At 36.7% G+C, this 17,405-nt stretch overlaps 1 protein-coding gene across 1 annotated transcript; it reads right to left on the reverse strand.

Annotated features, from left to right (window-relative positions):
- Positions 1–378: 378 nt before the first annotated feature.
- On the reverse strand, positions 379–14,042 carry fbxw10 (F-box and WD repeat domain containing 10). The gene is made up of 14 exons (XM_051673827.1): positions 13,514–14,042; positions 11,728–11,907; positions 11,374–11,655; positions 10,760–10,887; positions 10,464–10,580; positions 10,233–10,339; positions 9,056–9,259; positions 8,849–8,970; positions 8,345–8,499; positions 7,990–8,132; positions 6,969–7,127; positions 5,700–5,887; positions 3,574–3,774; positions 379–1,094 (listed from the first exon to the last, which is right to left on the reverse strand). The coding sequence occupies exons 1-14, from the start codon at positions 14,040–14,042 to the stop codon at positions 379–381; spliced, it is 3,231 nt and encodes a 1,076-aa protein (XP_051529787.1).
- Between the last annotated feature and the right edge of the window lie 3,363 nt (positions 14,043–17,405).

Below are 17,405 nucleotides of genomic sequence, written 5' to 3' on the forward strand. Positions count from 1 at the left end.
GTTACTTTTTTAGAGTACAAAATATCCTGAGAATTCAGTTGTGGTAGCTTCTTGGCTAAAAGTGTGAGTCATGCCTTAAAGTGATAGTTCACCCCAAAAAAACGACAATTCTATAATTTCCTCACACTTATGTTGTGTAGTAAGACATTCTTTCTTCCATGGAACACAAAAGGAGATGTTAGGTAGATTGACAGCCTCAGTCAATATTTACTTGCATTGCATGGGGGAAAAAAATATATAAAATAAGTGAATGGAGTGTTTCACAGAAGAAAGTAAGTCATATGGGTGAGTAAATGACAGAGTTTTTATTTTGGGATGAACTATCCTTTTTAGATTTTAGTACCTTCTCCTAGATTAGGTGCACACACCTAGTTTCCTTTACTGAGGACAATAGCTGTGCTTCCAAAACGTTTTATCATGGTCACCTCTTCCATGTGTATGAATCTGCTGTTGCCTACTCTGCTCCTGAATGAATTCCTCTAACTGTGTGTCTGTCCTCAACTGAAAGGTTCCCTGCTCCCTGAATGGGTCTAGGGGGTTGTGATATGTGCTGGACATACTAGTCATATCAAAATCTTCAGGACAATGTGGGACCATGGAAGTTCGCCTCATAAACAATCGCTGTGGAGCCTTGCCATCTTCCTGGGAAGTGGTAATCAGTGGGCCAATTTTGTTTATCCCAGCCCTAACTTTCAATGATGTATGAGATTGTTTGGGTGGAGATCCTTTGGGGCATTCTGCCTCCAGATGGTCAGGAGAGTGGGTGATGAAACAGGTCTGTCTGGACTGTAGAGAGCGCTGTCCCATCAGTTTATGAGACAATGGGGTTTGGGGAATTAGGGAGGCAGAGTCTTTATATTGAGTGCCTATGGATGGACCTGGGTGACAAGGCCCCCAGGCATCTCGCACTCTGGCATTCAGCTCCAAGTTAGACCTGGCCAGGTCACCGTACTGGCTCTGCTGGGAGCAGTTGGTTCTCAGTAGAGTTAGGTCAAGGGTTGAAGGGTGGTAAGGGCCTCTTTTTCTCACCCTGTCTCTGAATGCCTTTTCGCTCTGGCTGAGCACTGAGTTTTCGATGTTAGAAGTCTTCTTATCTATGAATAAGAAAGCCATCTTAAAACTTCATGCATTAATAATCATCTGAGACTATTGAGTATATAATATGATAATATTTTTTTTTTCTATCTTTCTTTTAAACCTGGAAATTAGAAATTAACTTTTTATCATTTTGAAAAAAAAGTATTGATGCAAAAAAAAAATAATAATTCTAGCTCACTAATTAAATGTAAGCACATCTGAGACATTGACCATGCTAACTCCTTTGTAGAAAGGGTCAGATATTTTTGCTGTAGAGAAAGAGAGAATAATAATAATAATAATAATAATAATAATATATATATATATATATATATGAACTGTGTTTTTTTGTACTTATTTGAAGAATGAAAAAATGGTAAAATGAAAAACTGAAATCAAATAGGGTACAATGAATACAACAAATGAAATACAACACATGAAATACGGTAGAGGCTAATGTCAAAAGAAAATACAAACAGAACATCAGCTTACCCATATGCTTCAGCATACATCACCTTAATACAAGCTTATATAATTCACAGCATTTTATACATTCAAGTATTTGCTTAAATATTCAAAGCATTTTATGCATTTAACACAAGCTCAAATCACTCACAGTATTTTACTTATTTTTAACCAGGCTTTAAGGACAGGTATAATGATTTAAACAATAGAATTCTCATATTTTCACTTATTTGGAAAACACACTGTGCAATAAATCATTAAACAAGATATGATCAATACTAATTTTACATACCCAGTTCTCACATGTGTGCACAGAACGTGGTCAAACTCGACACATGTAATCCATATGCATCCTTCAAAAAAGATCCTTAACAAACACTAAATTTTAACATTCAACTCTTCTGAACACATATTTAATGTAATTAATCAACATTTTGTGTAAAATGTGATATTTACCTAAAGAATTATTTATCGATGAACAAAACAGGGAGCTCTCTTGCGAAACACTCCAGTCTTAAAGGGGCCACGTCCAATTTATAACGTGTTAAATTACTCCACTTGGCTACAATAATGTATATATATATATATATATATATATATATATATATATATATATATATATATATATATATTTATATAAGTTTGCAGATTACAGTAAGGCACTTACAATGGAAGTGAATGGGGTCAACCCATAAACATTAAAATACACGTGTAAAACAGACATAAACATTATACGTGTTCAAATGATTTTATTGTTATAAAATCTCTGTTCTACATGATTTAAGTGTGATAAAAAATTGCTTACAGGTTTTATCACCGTTGTGTTGTCATGGCAATAAAATTCTAATTTTTATATCATTTTAGACTGATAAGAGATGCAGTCCAATCCACAGGGTCCCTAAGCAGTGTTAACTGCTCCCTACTCACTGAGCAAAGGATATCTGTTTAAGTTCACTTCACTTGAAAAAAATGTGTTCATTTGGAAAACCCTGCAGTGTCATCAAACACAGACAATGCTTTAATCGTGCAGATTACGGGGTGATATTACACAATATACTTGTGTAAATGCATATAAATGAACTATAAATATCCTTACATCGACATATATAATTTTAGAAAATACATCTATAATAATATACTTACAAAAATGTAGTTATACAGTGTTTAAATTCAAATATTTCTCTAGACTTTTAACCCGTACGTTAAATGACTGTAGCTGTTTAATATAGAAAATACATTTTATGTTGTAATTTTTTAATATGCGTGTCTTTTTAATTGTTCTATGAGCAATCGTTATGATAATGGATGTAACGGCTGCATCTCGTGCGCTTTGCACTCGCGCACAACCACATAGTAAGCACACCTGGGGTGAATTAAGCTTAATTAAAACGTCAGCGTCTCTAACCCCTTTTGTTTATTTGATTTTAGCGTTTATTTTAGCCAAACTACGTCAGTACTCTGCTGGTTCACAATGACTGGTGGGTAAATTTCCCTCTCCACTTCCTGTGAAGTGATGTATCGATATACACTTATTCCCTATGCCGTTTGGAGTTCCCTTATAAGTGAACATGTACGCACCTTCGGAATGTAATCTCACTTATGATGGCTGAATACAGTGTGAAGTCCACTTCGGAGGACCGTAACGGTCGATTGAAATGCACTCAAGGTAAGTAAACCATTTTATCACACTAAAATCATGTTAATATGTATAATGTTTAAGTCTTGTTGCTACGCTATTGAAACGGTGTGTATTTTTATATTTATGGACTTACCCCATTCACTTCCATTGTAAGTGCCTTAATATAACCAGCATTTTTGCTTTTTTGTTAAATAAACATGGGACGAGTCGAAATTATGTTTTTTTTTTTTTTTTTGTGGTACTCAACATCATAACACAAATGCTGTCAAGTGAGCTGAACTTGCATTGAAACTTGAACATTCCTTTAAATACTCATAAGAACATATTCATAGTGTTTGGATAATGTTAATACAAAACTGTCAATAGCAAATCTACTTGAGCAACTTTCTTACCCAAGCTGGTGATGGCAGTCCTCTGTGTGTGGATGACTCTACTTTGAAAGTCCTTACTGTGTCCACTGACAGGTCTGCCTGCTGAAAGAACAGGCCGGTGCTTGGTGAAGAAGTCATTCTGCAGTTCAATGGCAGCTCTGCTGCGCCGATAAGCCTGGAGCTTACTCCATGTCGCCGCTCTTCTGGACACCTGCTGAGTATCTGAAGGCACAACAATCGAGAAGGGTCTTTCTACGTCCTGCAAGACTACAACACGGCCCACTACAAGACATGTCCCCTTCAAAAAAATAAATAAAAAAATGGCAAAATGCTTAAAGGGATAGTTCATCCAAAAATGATAATTCTCTCATTACTTACTCACCCTTATGCCATCCCAGATGTGTATGACTTTCTTTCTTCTGCAGAACATAAAATTTGATTTTTAGAAGAATATTTCAGCTTTGTATGTCCATACAATGCAAGTGAATGGGTGCCAACATTTTGATACTCCAAAAAGAACATAAAGGCATCATAAAAGTAATCCATATGACTCCAGTATTTTAATCCATATTTTCAGAAGTGATATGATAGGTGTGGGTGAGAAACAGATCAATATTTAAGTAATTTGTTGCTTTAAATTCTTCTCCCTGCCCAGTAGGGGGCGGTATGCATGAAGAATGTGAATCACCAAAAACACAAGAAGAAGAATGTGAAAGTGCTCTGTTTCGCTTTAGAAGATATAGATTTAACCACTGGAGTCTTATGGGTTACTTTTATGCTGACTTGTGTGGTTTTTGGAGCTTAAAATTTTTGGCACCCATTCACTTGCATTGTATGGACCCAAAAGCTGAGAAATTCTTCTAAAAATCTTCATTTGAGTTCAGCAGATGAAAGAAAGTCATAAACATCTGGGATGGCATAAGGGGGAGTAAATGATGAGAGAATTTTCATTTTTGGGTGAACTATTCCTTTAAGTCTTGCAACAGTTGGATGTCACATTCATATACTGTGTTTGTTGTGTTTATTTGGAGACATTACCTTTTCAGTCAGGTATAGAACTGATTTTAAAATTTTGATCTATGTCTACAAGGCCCTGTCTGGTCTTGCTCCACAATACATTTGTGAACTTTTGCACCCATAATCACCTCCTAGAACGCTGAGATCTTGTAACCAAATTTTTCTATCTGTTCCCCGCTGTCGTTGCAAGTCCAAGGGAGATCGAGCATTCTCTGTTGTTGCCCCCAAGCTTTGGAACAGTCTCCCTACTCATGTGAGGTTGCCCCTATCCTTGTCTAATTTTAAGACTTCTCTTAAAACTTATCTGTATTCCATATCGTTTAATAATATCTAGGGTCGTTTTATATAAAACTTGATTGTTTTAGATATTTGTTTATACTATATCACTCTTTTATCTATTTTGTACAGCACTTTGGTTCAACAGTTGTTATTTTTAAATGTGCTTTAAAAATAAATTTGACTTGACTTACCTTAACTCTACCCCTAACCACAAAGATAAAAAAAAAAAGAATTGTTAGTAAAATTATTAAATAAAAATGCTTGAAAGTTCTATTGAATACAACCATACCGCCATATCACTACGTGGTGAAAGTGAGGAGAAACATGACGCAAATAAAGAGGAAAAGAAGCTTGCGGTGTGCTAAGCTAATAGGCTAACCGGTTAGAGAAATGTTTAATTTCACCATTTATATCTTCGGTTTAATAATATGACGTGACATATAATTAAAAAAGTTATTCTTTGTCATATTTACAGTACATAATTCAGAGCACATGAATCATACTGTGATGCATAGGATTTTACAAGTTCTTTCAGCCAATAGAATCGCTTTGGGGGTGTTACTTGGAGTGGGCATGCCGTATAGTAGGTGTTCCTTATCGTCTTGTGAGATGGAGTCTCAGACAAATACACTTGCAAAAATCAGCAACATTAAGCACTATAGATGTCACCCATATAAGCCTCATTCTTTAGTAAAACATGGTGTACTATTTTATAAAACATGACCAGTTCAAATCTATCTGCTAATAGTCTATTGTGACAAACAGTTTAAGACTAATGAAAACCATAACTAAGGCCAGAATTGTCCATTCTGAATATAAATTTGACCATTTGGCCATTTGAAAGAAGATACCTTGTGCATGCTTCAGACTTTTTGGGCTGGATGGGCTCGCTCGAGTCCGTTCTGAACTCCGAAGTGCACATTCAGGGGAGACAAGATGAGACCAATCCAAAAAATCCCTCACGGCACTGGCAGAGTAGTCCCAATGAACTTCAGTGAACTGTAGCATCAGAGTACTGTCTCTGGTGTTCACCATAACACTGAGAGCATGAGATGAGACATCAAACCTTACGCCTGTTTTACATAGCATGCCGAAGCAGCACGTGAGCCGAACAGAAGCAGTGCATCACAACAATTTCACAGCAAAAAACACGTGTGGTTTTACACCAGCAGCGTTTCTGCTGCAGAAACTGCTGCGCTCTATACACAAAATAAAGTTATAACTTTTATCAGGAGTGTGCTATTGATAAGTGTTACTAGCTTGATCGTCATGAAATATTATTTGCATGATGCTGGTGTAATCTAATGCAGTCTTGTAGAATTATTTAATGTAGTGACAGCCAACACAATAAGCTCTGCTCATTTTTAAACATCATTATTTAGTGGAAGGGGAGGACGATGAGCCTGAATGTTGTTTTTCACAACAGAGGATGGTTTGACCACTCGGTTTGGCTCGATCACACTTAATAAAATAGCTTAATAATATAGTCATGTTAATAAAAAGTCATTATGCACAACCATTGAATAGCGTTATCTCTTTGTTGAACAGCATCTCACGTTCTGAATTTTTTGCAAGTCTATGACTTGCAGTTTTAAACGATAAAACCGCATGTCTGCTTCTATATATATATATATATATATACGTATAAAATAGTATAAAATAATAATTAAAATAATTTAATATTGTTTTTGTGTGATTTTATTATTATTATTATTATTATTTAGTTTTCCTATGAGCTGTAATTAAAGTAAAATCACACTACACTAAACATATATGCTTATTCTGTGCATTATCTACTTTTTCGTATCAACTCTTCTTCATGATGTCCATCAACAGTGCAGTGTCAATTTAATTCAGCATGTGCTGCGCTGCAAAAGTAGACTCGACGCCGAAACTCCCGCTGCAGTGCAGCTCACGCGCTGCTTCTACTTCCGATGTAAATACACTAATTTGTTAACATGAATGCAGAAAAAAATATGCACTGCTTATGTCCTGGTTTAGCATGCGGTGTAAAACAGGCATTATTACAACACAAGAGTGGCATGACTGTTCCCTCGATGGGTAGCTGTATGCCATGCGCAGAACATTTTTTATATATTTCAGAGGCAAGGTAAACTCACATGTTATTGTGTGTATGCAAGGACAGAACGGGGCTCTGCTGCATGTTTGTCTTGATAACTCTCATGCAGTCCCCATTTAAGAAGTTGAAGATCCTGATCTTTCCGTCCATGCAGCCGGTAATAACCCGCAGGAACAGGAAACACATTGTCAACACCTCTCTACAGATTATAAAAGAAAATATACATGAGAACAAATAATTTTTCTTAAAGGGGTCATGACATGAGGAATCAAATTTTCCTTGATCTGTTGACATATAAGAGATCATTGTAATTCAAAAACACACTGTACTGTAAGTTTCAGAACTCAAAACTTTCTCCTTACTGCGCAAAAAAAAAAAAAAAAAAGCATTTGTTGAAACCAAGCTGCTAAAATGTCTCGTTCTCTACTTCCTCCACATTGTGATGTCACACTGTGGTAGACATTTGCATCTGACCATGTCCACAACAACACATTAACACCTACTTTACCTTATCCCTTCCGTAGCCCCGCCCAGTAGTGGTGAGCATTGAGATGGCAGGGAGAGAACAGGTCAGTCAAGAGCAGAGAGACAATCATAACAGTGGGTGTTTACTGTCAAGTCTTAAATGAGAAGCAGCACCAAAACCGAGCGTTTCTGACAAAAGGTCAGCATAAGGGTGGAAAATTATCATGTTTTATAAATATACATGAATGTTTTTTGTGCAAAAAAATATATTTTTAATATATAAAAATATATTATAAGTGAACCTCAAGAAGATATTAAAATAATAAAAAATCCTTGTCATGACCCCTTTAACTGATGGAGCATAGCACTAGCAATGTAAAGGTCATTGACTTGATTGCCAGGGAACATACATAAATATAAAATGTATACAATTAATGCACTGCACTATACCTTGGATAAAAGCATCTGCCAAATGAATTAATGTAAATGTATGGTACTACCCAGTCATGCTATTGAAGAGTGGCCAGCAGTATGACTAATGCCAAAAGTATTAGTCATCATTGGATATCTCGTATTTTCACATCTCAGCAACTTACTTTGGATGCTGGAAGCTCATCAGACTCTTCTTGAAGTTACAGTTGGTGCTCCACGCCTTGACCACCCCATCTGACCCTCCAGACAGGATATGCCACTGGTCGAGACACAGACACAGCACTGCCCCCTTATGGCCACTGATTTGCTTTTAATGGGGAGAGAATGCTCCAGTGAGGAGCATTCAAGTATTCAGTATTTGATTTGTTGAGTATATGTGGCTGGTATTTGTGGTAAATGTCTTGAATGAACAGGAATATCCATTTGTTTATGATTAATTCTTTAAGTCAAGGATGAAAAAACGGTTCTGAGGCGAAAAAACACAAGCTTGTACTTGAAAAAGTTAATTTAGCTCCTTACCCTCATGAGTGATGCAGTTTCAATGCTCCACATCCTGACCAGACCTCTAGTACAGCTGCTGATCACCAGGCTTTCATCAGTTTTTACGCACATGATTGGTTTAAGGTGTTTAAACTTGAGATTGTCAATGGACTTCCCCGTCAGCAGGTTCCACACTATTATTAACACACCCACACAGACACATATTTCCAAGCTATTAGGCTTGAGTCTGCTGTAATTATACATACCCCGGTGAAAAAACAACTACACCATGTCTAAGGTCTCCTAACCTGGCCATTCTGGTTAGTAGTTTTAGAGGATTTTGGGGCATTTGTCAGCTGGGAGGCCATCTGGCACACAATCTGAAAACCATTTTGGCTGCTAAGACCAGCAAACCACCTTAGTATGCATAGTAAACCTGCTTTATGTAACAGACTCCTGTTTAAGGGGCATCATGATATTTTTACAATGACAGAATGATTGTTTCTGTTATGTTGTTTCTGAGAATCAGTTATGGCAGTCTACCTTTAACTCGGCAGTCTTTGGCACCAGATACCAGTCTATCTCCATACAAATCCAGGCAGTTTATTGTGCCAAAATGTCCATGAAATATCATTGTACATACGCCTGACTTCAGGTTCCAGCACCTGTGATAGGAGTGCATAAATAAGTTCCCACATTTTTTATTGTGCTCCATAATCTTAGTCTGTTATATTTCTTTATGATTCTAACCTGATGCTGAGGTCATAGCTTGCACTTATGACTAAGTCTCTTTCTTCACAGACCAGCACTGCTCTGACACTCCCTGCATGTCCCTGGAACACTGGAGGAACCTCTTTCAATGATGCCACATCCAACAACCTGACAGTACGGTCCCTGGACCCAATAGCCACAAACTGACCCCCAGCATAATGCATCACTCTACTGGAATCCTCTCTGTGTGAGGGGAAAGTGACAAGAAGTATTAAAACTCTAAAAAGAATCATCAAGGCTTTGTAAATTCATATGGCAGTGTTGCAGCTTGAAGGAACAGATCACCCAAAAATGAAAATTCTCTCATCATTTACTCACCCTCATGCCATCCCAGATTGGTATGACTTTCTTTCTTTTGTAGAACACAAACAAAGATTTTTAAAAGAATATCTCAATAGTGACAAAACTTTGAAGCTCCAAAAAGCACATAAATGCAGCATAAAAGTAATCCATATTACTTCAGTGGTTAAGTCCATGACTTCAGAAGTGACCCAAACGATTTTGGGTAAGAACAGACTAACATTTAACTCCTTTTTCACTGTACATCTTGCCACTGGAGTCTCTATCATGTATTGCAGTCCATCAAGCTTGATTACACTTCCTAGTGTTTGACACAAAGGATAATAAACACATAGGAAGTGTAATCAAGTTGAAATCATGATCGCCAAGGAGACTGCTGATGTCAAGATTGACAGTGAAAAAGGAGATACATTTTGGTTTGTTCTCACCAAACAACAATTGGATTTCTTCAAAAGACAAGGATTAAACCACTGGGTCATATGGATTACTTTTATGCTGTCTTTATGTGCTTTTCGGAGCTTCAAAGTTTTATTCACCATTCACTTGCATTGTATAAACCTTCAGAGCTGAGATATTCTTCTAAAAATCTTTGTGTTCAGCAGAAGAAAGTCATACACATCTGGGATGGCATGAGGGTGAGTAAATGATGAGAGAATTCACCTTTTTGGGTGAACCATTCCTTTAACATTTGCTTTTCTATTACATTATTAATAATATCCAGGAAAATTGTTAGAAATACTTTGTTTAATGTTCTTTAATGCAATATGTTTGATTATATTTTATATATTGGATGGATGGAGAGAGAGAGAGAGCGAGAGAGAGAGAGAGAGAGAGAGAGAGAGAGAGAGAAAGATACCTTTCCAGCAGGACCAAGATGTTATAGACTCCACAGTACACATTTCGTTCTTCCATTTGGACTGTCTTAGTTTTAATGCCTGTGTAAACAGATCTAAAGTCCTTTTCCTGTGGAAAAAAAATGCAACAATCATAAACCGTCAAAGTGGAGATTTCAACATGTAATTGAACTGAACTAAATTCCATTGCTTAGAAAGAGAGTCAAACATAATGATATGGTAGATTTTTGTACCACCTTATATTTGGGGAAGGATTCTCCATGCCACAGGTGCTTTTCCTCCTCACTGATGGGCACTTGGACCTCACATATTTTGGCATAAAAAGGGTTGATCTTAGATGTAGAGTTACCCTGAAAATGTATGTAAATCATACAAATGTATATACTAGGAAGGAAGCAAACACACAGTCGATTTTACTGAACTAACTAATCATGTACCAACTGAAATTACTGTTAGCGTTATACTGTGATATTTTGATGAGTTGTCAACAGACATAAACAGTAGATATAGTTAGTTTCTGCAGCATTACCTGCAGGATCATGGCCTGTTTCTCAACACTCTTTTTTACTTCCATCTCTGTTAAGATCTCCTCTGTTAGGCATCGCCAGTGCTTGGACACACATTTACAACTGTACAGTGAGGCCTTGTCCAAAAGTCCTAGAAGTGTCAGACATTATGAACACTATCTATTAGGGTATATATTTCAAGGTTGAACTCCACATATTTATGGCAACCAACATTGAAATAGCAGCACTTAAAGTAATAGTAATAATTGTAATTTATAGATATCAGTTTGTCCTTAAAAAATCCAAATAGATACTGTATAGATGGTCTCTTGAAAACAAGTACTCTCGAAGTAAAGAGTGTTTTTGGAATCAAACCAACCTATTTGCAATAAAGCCACAGGCAATAAAGTCGTTTGCACAAAAGCGCAGGTCTAGGCTATTTCATGGGGCTGGAAGTAAGTCTACAAGTTCAGTGACAGTGAAAGAAAGCATCCAGATTCATATGAACTAGTCAAGGCTAAACTGGCAATACAACCATCTGAGAAAGGGGAAACAAGTCTATTTTATTTTATTTTATTTTATTTTATGAACTGTGACATTATGCAGTGCCTTAGGAAAAGTAGACCTCTACACTCACCCAAAATCCTCTTTGCAATATCGACTGGCAGACTTCGGATTAAATCTCTATGGCGGCTCACCCCTGACAGAGATTTGGACGACCTGGGGACCACTGTTAGGGCCGGATCATCTGAGCTGTCGCAGTCTGAATCTCTGTGTTTTCTCCTTGTGTTCCAGGGGTTCACACTCTGCATGTACATCTCTTCACAGCTACTCTTGAAAGATTTGATGTTCTTTGCTGGATAGCACACATTAGTGTAAAAAATTAATGGCTTTGAATTAGATTCAATAGGTTCAACCACTAATGCATTTCAAATGTCTTAATGGTGCAGCAACAATTGGACAAGAGTCTATTAACAAGAAAAAGCTCAACACTTACTCTGTTCTAAGCACTCCTGTTTAAAGACATCTGTTTCGCTGCCCTGTTGAGTTTCTTGAGGAAGATCAACTGGCTCATATAAAGAACATGCTTGAAAGAGAAGATCCAGATCTGGGTGGTCATCCGAGTGGTAGGAGAAACGTGACTCTGTAACTGACAGATCTGCAATGATATCTGAGCCTAGGGGGAAAAGTCTAAAATCAGGCAAACTATTACATTTCAACAATAATGACATTTTTTAATGTTTTAAGGGGTATGTGTTTAAAGGAATAGTTCACCCAAAAATACAAAAAATATCTCATCATTTACTCACCCTCATGCCATCCCAGATGTGTATGACTTTCTTTTTTCTGCAGAACATGAATAAAGATTTTTAGAAGAATATTTCAGCTGCGTAGGTCCATACAATGCAAGTGAATGGGTGCCAACATTTTGACACTCCAAACATTACATAAAGGCAGCATAACAGTAATCCATATGACTCCAGTGGATAAATCCATATCTTCTGAATGATATCATAGGTGTGGGTGAGAAACAGATCAATATTTAAGTCAATTTTTGCTTAAAATTCTTCTTCCTGCCCAGTAGGGGGCGATATACATGAAGAATGTGAATCACCAAACACACAAGAAGAAGAATGTGAAAGTTAAAGTGGAGCCTGACTGAGCAGGGAGGAGAATTGATAGTAAAAATGGACTTAAATATTGTTCTGTTTGTTACCCACACCTATTATATAGCTTCTAAAGACACTGATTTAACAAGCAGAGTCATATGGATTAATTTTACACTGACTTGTGCGATTTCTGGAGCTTCAAAATTATTTTTGACACCCGTTCACTTGAATTGTATGGACCAAAAGAGCTGAGAAATTCTTCTAAAAATCTTCGTGTTCTGCTGAAGAAAGAAAGTCACACACATCTGGGATGGCGTAAGAGTGAGTAAATGATGAGAGAATTTTCATTTTTGGGTGAACTATTCCTTTAATATTAAAGGGGTCATGACATGAGGAATAACATTTTTCTTGATCTTTTCATTGTACAAGGAAAACATACTGTATGTTTCAGAATTCAAAACTTCCTCCTCACTGCAAAAATAGCATTTGTTGAAACCAAGCTGCCAAAACGACTCGTTCTCTACTTCTTCCACTTTGTGATGTCACACTGTGATACACATTTGCATCAGACCGCCTCCACTGCAACACATCAACGCCTACTTTACCTCATTATTTCCGTAGTCCCGCCCAGTAGTTGTGAGCAGTGAGATGGCGAGAGAACAGGTCAGTCAAGAGCAGAGAACCAGTCACAACAGTGGCCATTTACTGTCGTCTTAAAGGAGAAGCAGAACCAAAACAGAGCGTTTCTGACAGAGGGTCAGAACGAGTGTGAAAAATTATAATGTTTTACAAATATTTATCTTTTTACTTTTTTTTTTTTTTTTTTTTTGTGAAGAAAACTACTAATATTATTATAAGTGAATCTTAAGGAACATATTAAAATAATAATAAGATATGTCATGACCCCTTTATTTTAAAGCCACTGAATCATTCAAATATCACTGTAGAGAAGACCGTAGTAAGGTTATGATTACAATGTTGAAATCATAGAGTATACAATGTACAGTAGACTTATAATTTGTATATGGCATATGCACAAATGCTATGTTATCAAATTAAATTATGGCAAAGTTTAATTGAGAGGAGATTATATTCACATGAATTATTATATTCATTTTATGATCATTGTTTAGTTTTATATTTTTGTCATTTCATATGCATTCTCACCAGCATTGCTGAACTGAAGAAATTTGTGTTTCTCCCAAACAATCAGGACACGCACCAGATTTCCTAACATGTGCAAAAGGGAGGTGTCACAAAAAGACAAGATGGACAGCAGATAGTTTGACTTGGTCCAGCTTGGGCTCTTCCTAAACCATTCCCAGGTTTCCAACATGTCCATGCCATGCATTTTTGCGTCCGGAGTTCTACCCATGCGCTGGGTGGTGCTGATGGTGTCCTCAGGTTTTCTCGGCTGGGCTCTGGACCTGGCATAGGTGAAATCTTTCCCCGTTGTCACTTGCAAAACACCCTGGAGATTCTCCAGGATGTGAAGATTCTGACAGCGCACAAGAATGCCAGTAAGGAACCTCTGCTGGGATGCTCCACCAGCCTTTTGCAGCCACTGGGTGTAGTTGTAAAGTTTGTCAGAGAGGACACAGGACTGACAGTGTCCGCAGATGCTGATCTCTTCATCCTCTCCTTTACAAGTCCATTCAAACATTGAATCACCCGTTAAGCATTTCACTTCAGTCATCTTAATAATCCAGGGATGTGCAAATCCTAACAAATGTGTGGGTTTGAAACCCTGAATTGTAGATTATTAGAGCAACTGTTTCAAGCACCTTCCGAGAAACTTTGCCAAAGTTTTGACGCCTGTGTTGCCAGGCAACAAGCGCACTACTGTACACGCTACTTCACTGCAAGTTCTGAGCTCACCGATTCTATTCACTGTAATCAAAGACGCCGCAAAGATTTACATTCAACTCGCAAGAGATTTGTCTTAATGGCACATTAACATTAGACATTGTCCTGTTGGTCAGAACAATAGTACAGGGTTTAAACCGTAGAGGAAAATATTTTACTTGCACTTCGTTTCCGCAGAGAGAGCAAATGTGTCGATGCCGTTGGTTATTGATCAGTTGTTGGCTGAAGAGTTCTGTATGGTGGCCCAGGGGTGCACAACACAACAAAATTAATTTCGCTGTGCTGTGGCTTAAAGGAATATTCGGGGTTCAATACAAGTTAAGCTCAATTGACAGCGTTTGTGACCACAAATATTTATTTTGACTCGGCCTTCCTTTAAAAAAAAAAAAAAAAAAAAAGTAGAAGCAAAAATCTGGGTTCCAGTGAGGCACTTACAATAGAAGTGAATGGGGGCCAATTTTGAACATTAAAATACTCGCTGTTTCAAAAGTATAGCCACAAGACATAAAGGATATGTGTGTATGATTATAGTGTGATCAAATCGCTTACTAACCTTTTCTGTGTAAAGTTATAGCCCATTTTACAACTTTGTGTAAACAAACCCTAAAACCCTGAAATGACTGTAAAATTGAGGATTTAAACAACTTTACAGCTCAAATAATACACAAGTTTTAACAGAAGAATTGTGGCAAGTGCTTTTATAAAATTATAAGCTTCACATTTCTGTGTTTAAACCCTGCAAAAAATGGGACACATTCACTTTCATTGTAAGTGCCTCACCGTAACCTCGATTTTTGCTTTTTTTTAAAAAAAAAAAAAAAGAAAAGGAGGGTCGAGTCGAAATACATTTTTGTGGTAATCAAAATTATGCCACAAATACTGTTGATTGAGATTAACTTGTATTGAACCCGGAACATTAATGTTATTGTCTTGTGTCTTACTTCCGTTGAGCTGTGGTTGTGTTGTTTAATTTAGTTGAGTTGTAGTTTAATTTAATTTTACCTTGGCTTTTCTGTTATGTTGTGGCTTAATTCATTATGTTGTAGCTTAATTTTGTTGTGTTGCGGCTTAATTTTGTTGTGTTGCGGCTTAATTCATTATGTTGCGGCTTAATTTTGTTGTGTTGCGGCTTAATTTTGTTGTGTTGCGGCTTAATTCATTATGTTGTGGCTTAATTTTGTTGTGTTGTGGCTTAATTTTGTTGTGTTGCGGCTTAATTCATTAGTTTAATTTCATTTTACCTTGGCTTTTCTGTTATGTTGTGGCTTAATTCATTATGTTGTGGCTTAATTTTGTTGTGTTGCGGCTTAATTGTGTTGTGTTGCAGCTTAATTCATTATGTTGCGGCTTAATTTTGTTGTGTTGCGGCTTAATTCATTATGTTGTGGCTTAATTTTGTTGTGTTGCGGCTTAATTGTGTTGTGTTGCGGCTTAATTAATTATGTTGTGGCTTAATTTTGTTGTGTTGCGGCTTAATTGTGTTGTGTTGCGGCTTAATTCATTATGTTGCGGCTTAATTTTGTTGTGTTGCGGCTTAATTTTGTTGTGTTGCGGCTTAATTTCATTATGTTGTGGCTTAATTTTGTTGTGTTGTGGCTTAATTTTGTTGTGTTGCGGCTTAATTCATTATGTTGTGGCTTCATTTTACCTTGGCTTTTCTGTTGTGTTGCGGCTTAATTCATTATGTTGTGGCTTAATTTTGTTGTGTTGCGGCTTAATTGTGTTGTGTTGCAGCTTAATTCATTATGTTGCGGCTTAATTTTGTTGTGTTGCGGCTTAATTCATTATGTTGTGGCTTAATTTTGTTGTGTTGCGGCTTAATTGTGTTGTGTTGCGGCTTAATTCATTATGTTGTGGCTTAATTTTGTTGTGTTGCGGCTTAATTGTGTTGTGTTGCGGCTTAATTCATTATGTTGTGGCTTAATTTTGTTGTGTTGCGGCTTAATTTTGTTGTGTTGCGGCTTAATTCATTATGTTGTGGCTTAATTTTGTTGTGTTGCGGCTTAATTTTGTTGTGTTGCGGCTTAATTCATTATGTTGTGGCTTAATTTTGTTGTGTTGTGGCTTAATTTTGTTGTGTTGCGGCTTAATTTTGTTGTGTTGTGGCTTAATTCATTATGTTGTGGCTTAATTTTGTTGTGTTGCGGCTTAATTCATTATGTTGTGGCTTAATTTTGTTGTGTTGCGGCTTAATTCATTATGTTGTGGCTTAATTTTGTTGTGTTGTGGCTTAATTTTGTTGTGTTGTGGCTTAATTTTGTTGTGTTGCGGCTTAATTCATTATGTTGTGGCTTAATTTTGTTGTGTTGTGGCTTAATTGTGTTGTGTTGCAGCTTAATTCATTATGTTGTGGCTTAATTTTGTTGTGTTGCGGCTTAATTTTGTTGTGTTGTGGCTTATTCATTATGTTGTGGCTTAATTTTGTTGTGTTGCGGCTTAATTCATTATGTTGTGGCTTAATTTTGTTGTGTTGTGGCTTAATTTTGTTGTGTTGCGGCTTAATTCATTATGTTGTGGCTTAATTGTGTCGTGTTGCAGCTTAATTCATTATGTTGCGGCTTAATTCATTATGTTGTGGCTTAATTTTGTTGTGTTGTGGCTTAATTGTGTTGTGTTGCGGCTTAATTCATTATGTTGTGGCTTAATTGTGTCGTGTTGCAGCTTAATTCATTATGTTGCGGCTTACTTCATTATGTTGTGGCTTAATTTTGTTGTGTTGTGGTTTAATTTTGTTTTGTTGCGGCTTAATTCATTATGTTGTGGCTTAATTTTGTTGTGTTGCGGCTTAATTCAACACAGTGTTACTAGAGTAGCAGCCTACCACACACATGTGGGATGAAATATAGGGATGGATGAACAATGTTTACCAGTGCACAGAGTGCTTTTACCTTAGCCTTTAAAGTTTTCTCCTTATTTGATGCCGATCTGTGTTTTTGTGTTGTCCAGGGTTTCGTTTGAGATGCAAAAACTCATCTTCAATTTGACCACAAGATGTCGTACTTGCATATTGTACAGCAATTGTTGTGTGATATGCTCAAAAAAATATTTTTAGATTGATGCATTTCAGTTTCATAACAAAATTACTTCTAATTGAATTGAGTATTATTTAATAAAATACGAAAACTATATATTTTATTTGTATAAGTTAAATAAATGTACGTTTTATTTCATTTTGTTAAACGTTACACAGTTC

Source organism: Myxocyprinus asiaticus, chromosome 36 (genome assembly GCF_019703515.2).
Source record: "Myxocyprinus asiaticus isolate MX2 ecotype Aquarium Trade chromosome 36, UBuf_Myxa_2, whole genome shotgun sequence".
Taxonomy (NCBI): Eukaryota; Metazoa; Chordata; class Actinopteri; order Cypriniformes; family Catostomidae; genus Myxocyprinus; species Myxocyprinus asiaticus.

Bases quoted from the DNA above. Each gene is read 5' to 3' on its own strand.
- fbxw10 (XM_051673827.1), bottom strand. From the start codon at position 14,042: ATGACTGAAGTGAAATGCTTAACGGGTGATTCAATGTTTGAATGGACT. The intron at 8,971-9,055 runs GTTAGAATCATA...CTCCTATCACAG, and splicing joins AGCTATGACCTCAGCATCAG to GTGCTGGAACCTGAAGTCAG. The intron at 3,775-5,699 runs GTATCTTCTTTC...TTGTGCCTTCAG, and splicing joins AAGTCTGAAGCATGCACAAG to ATACTCAGCAGGTGTCCAGA.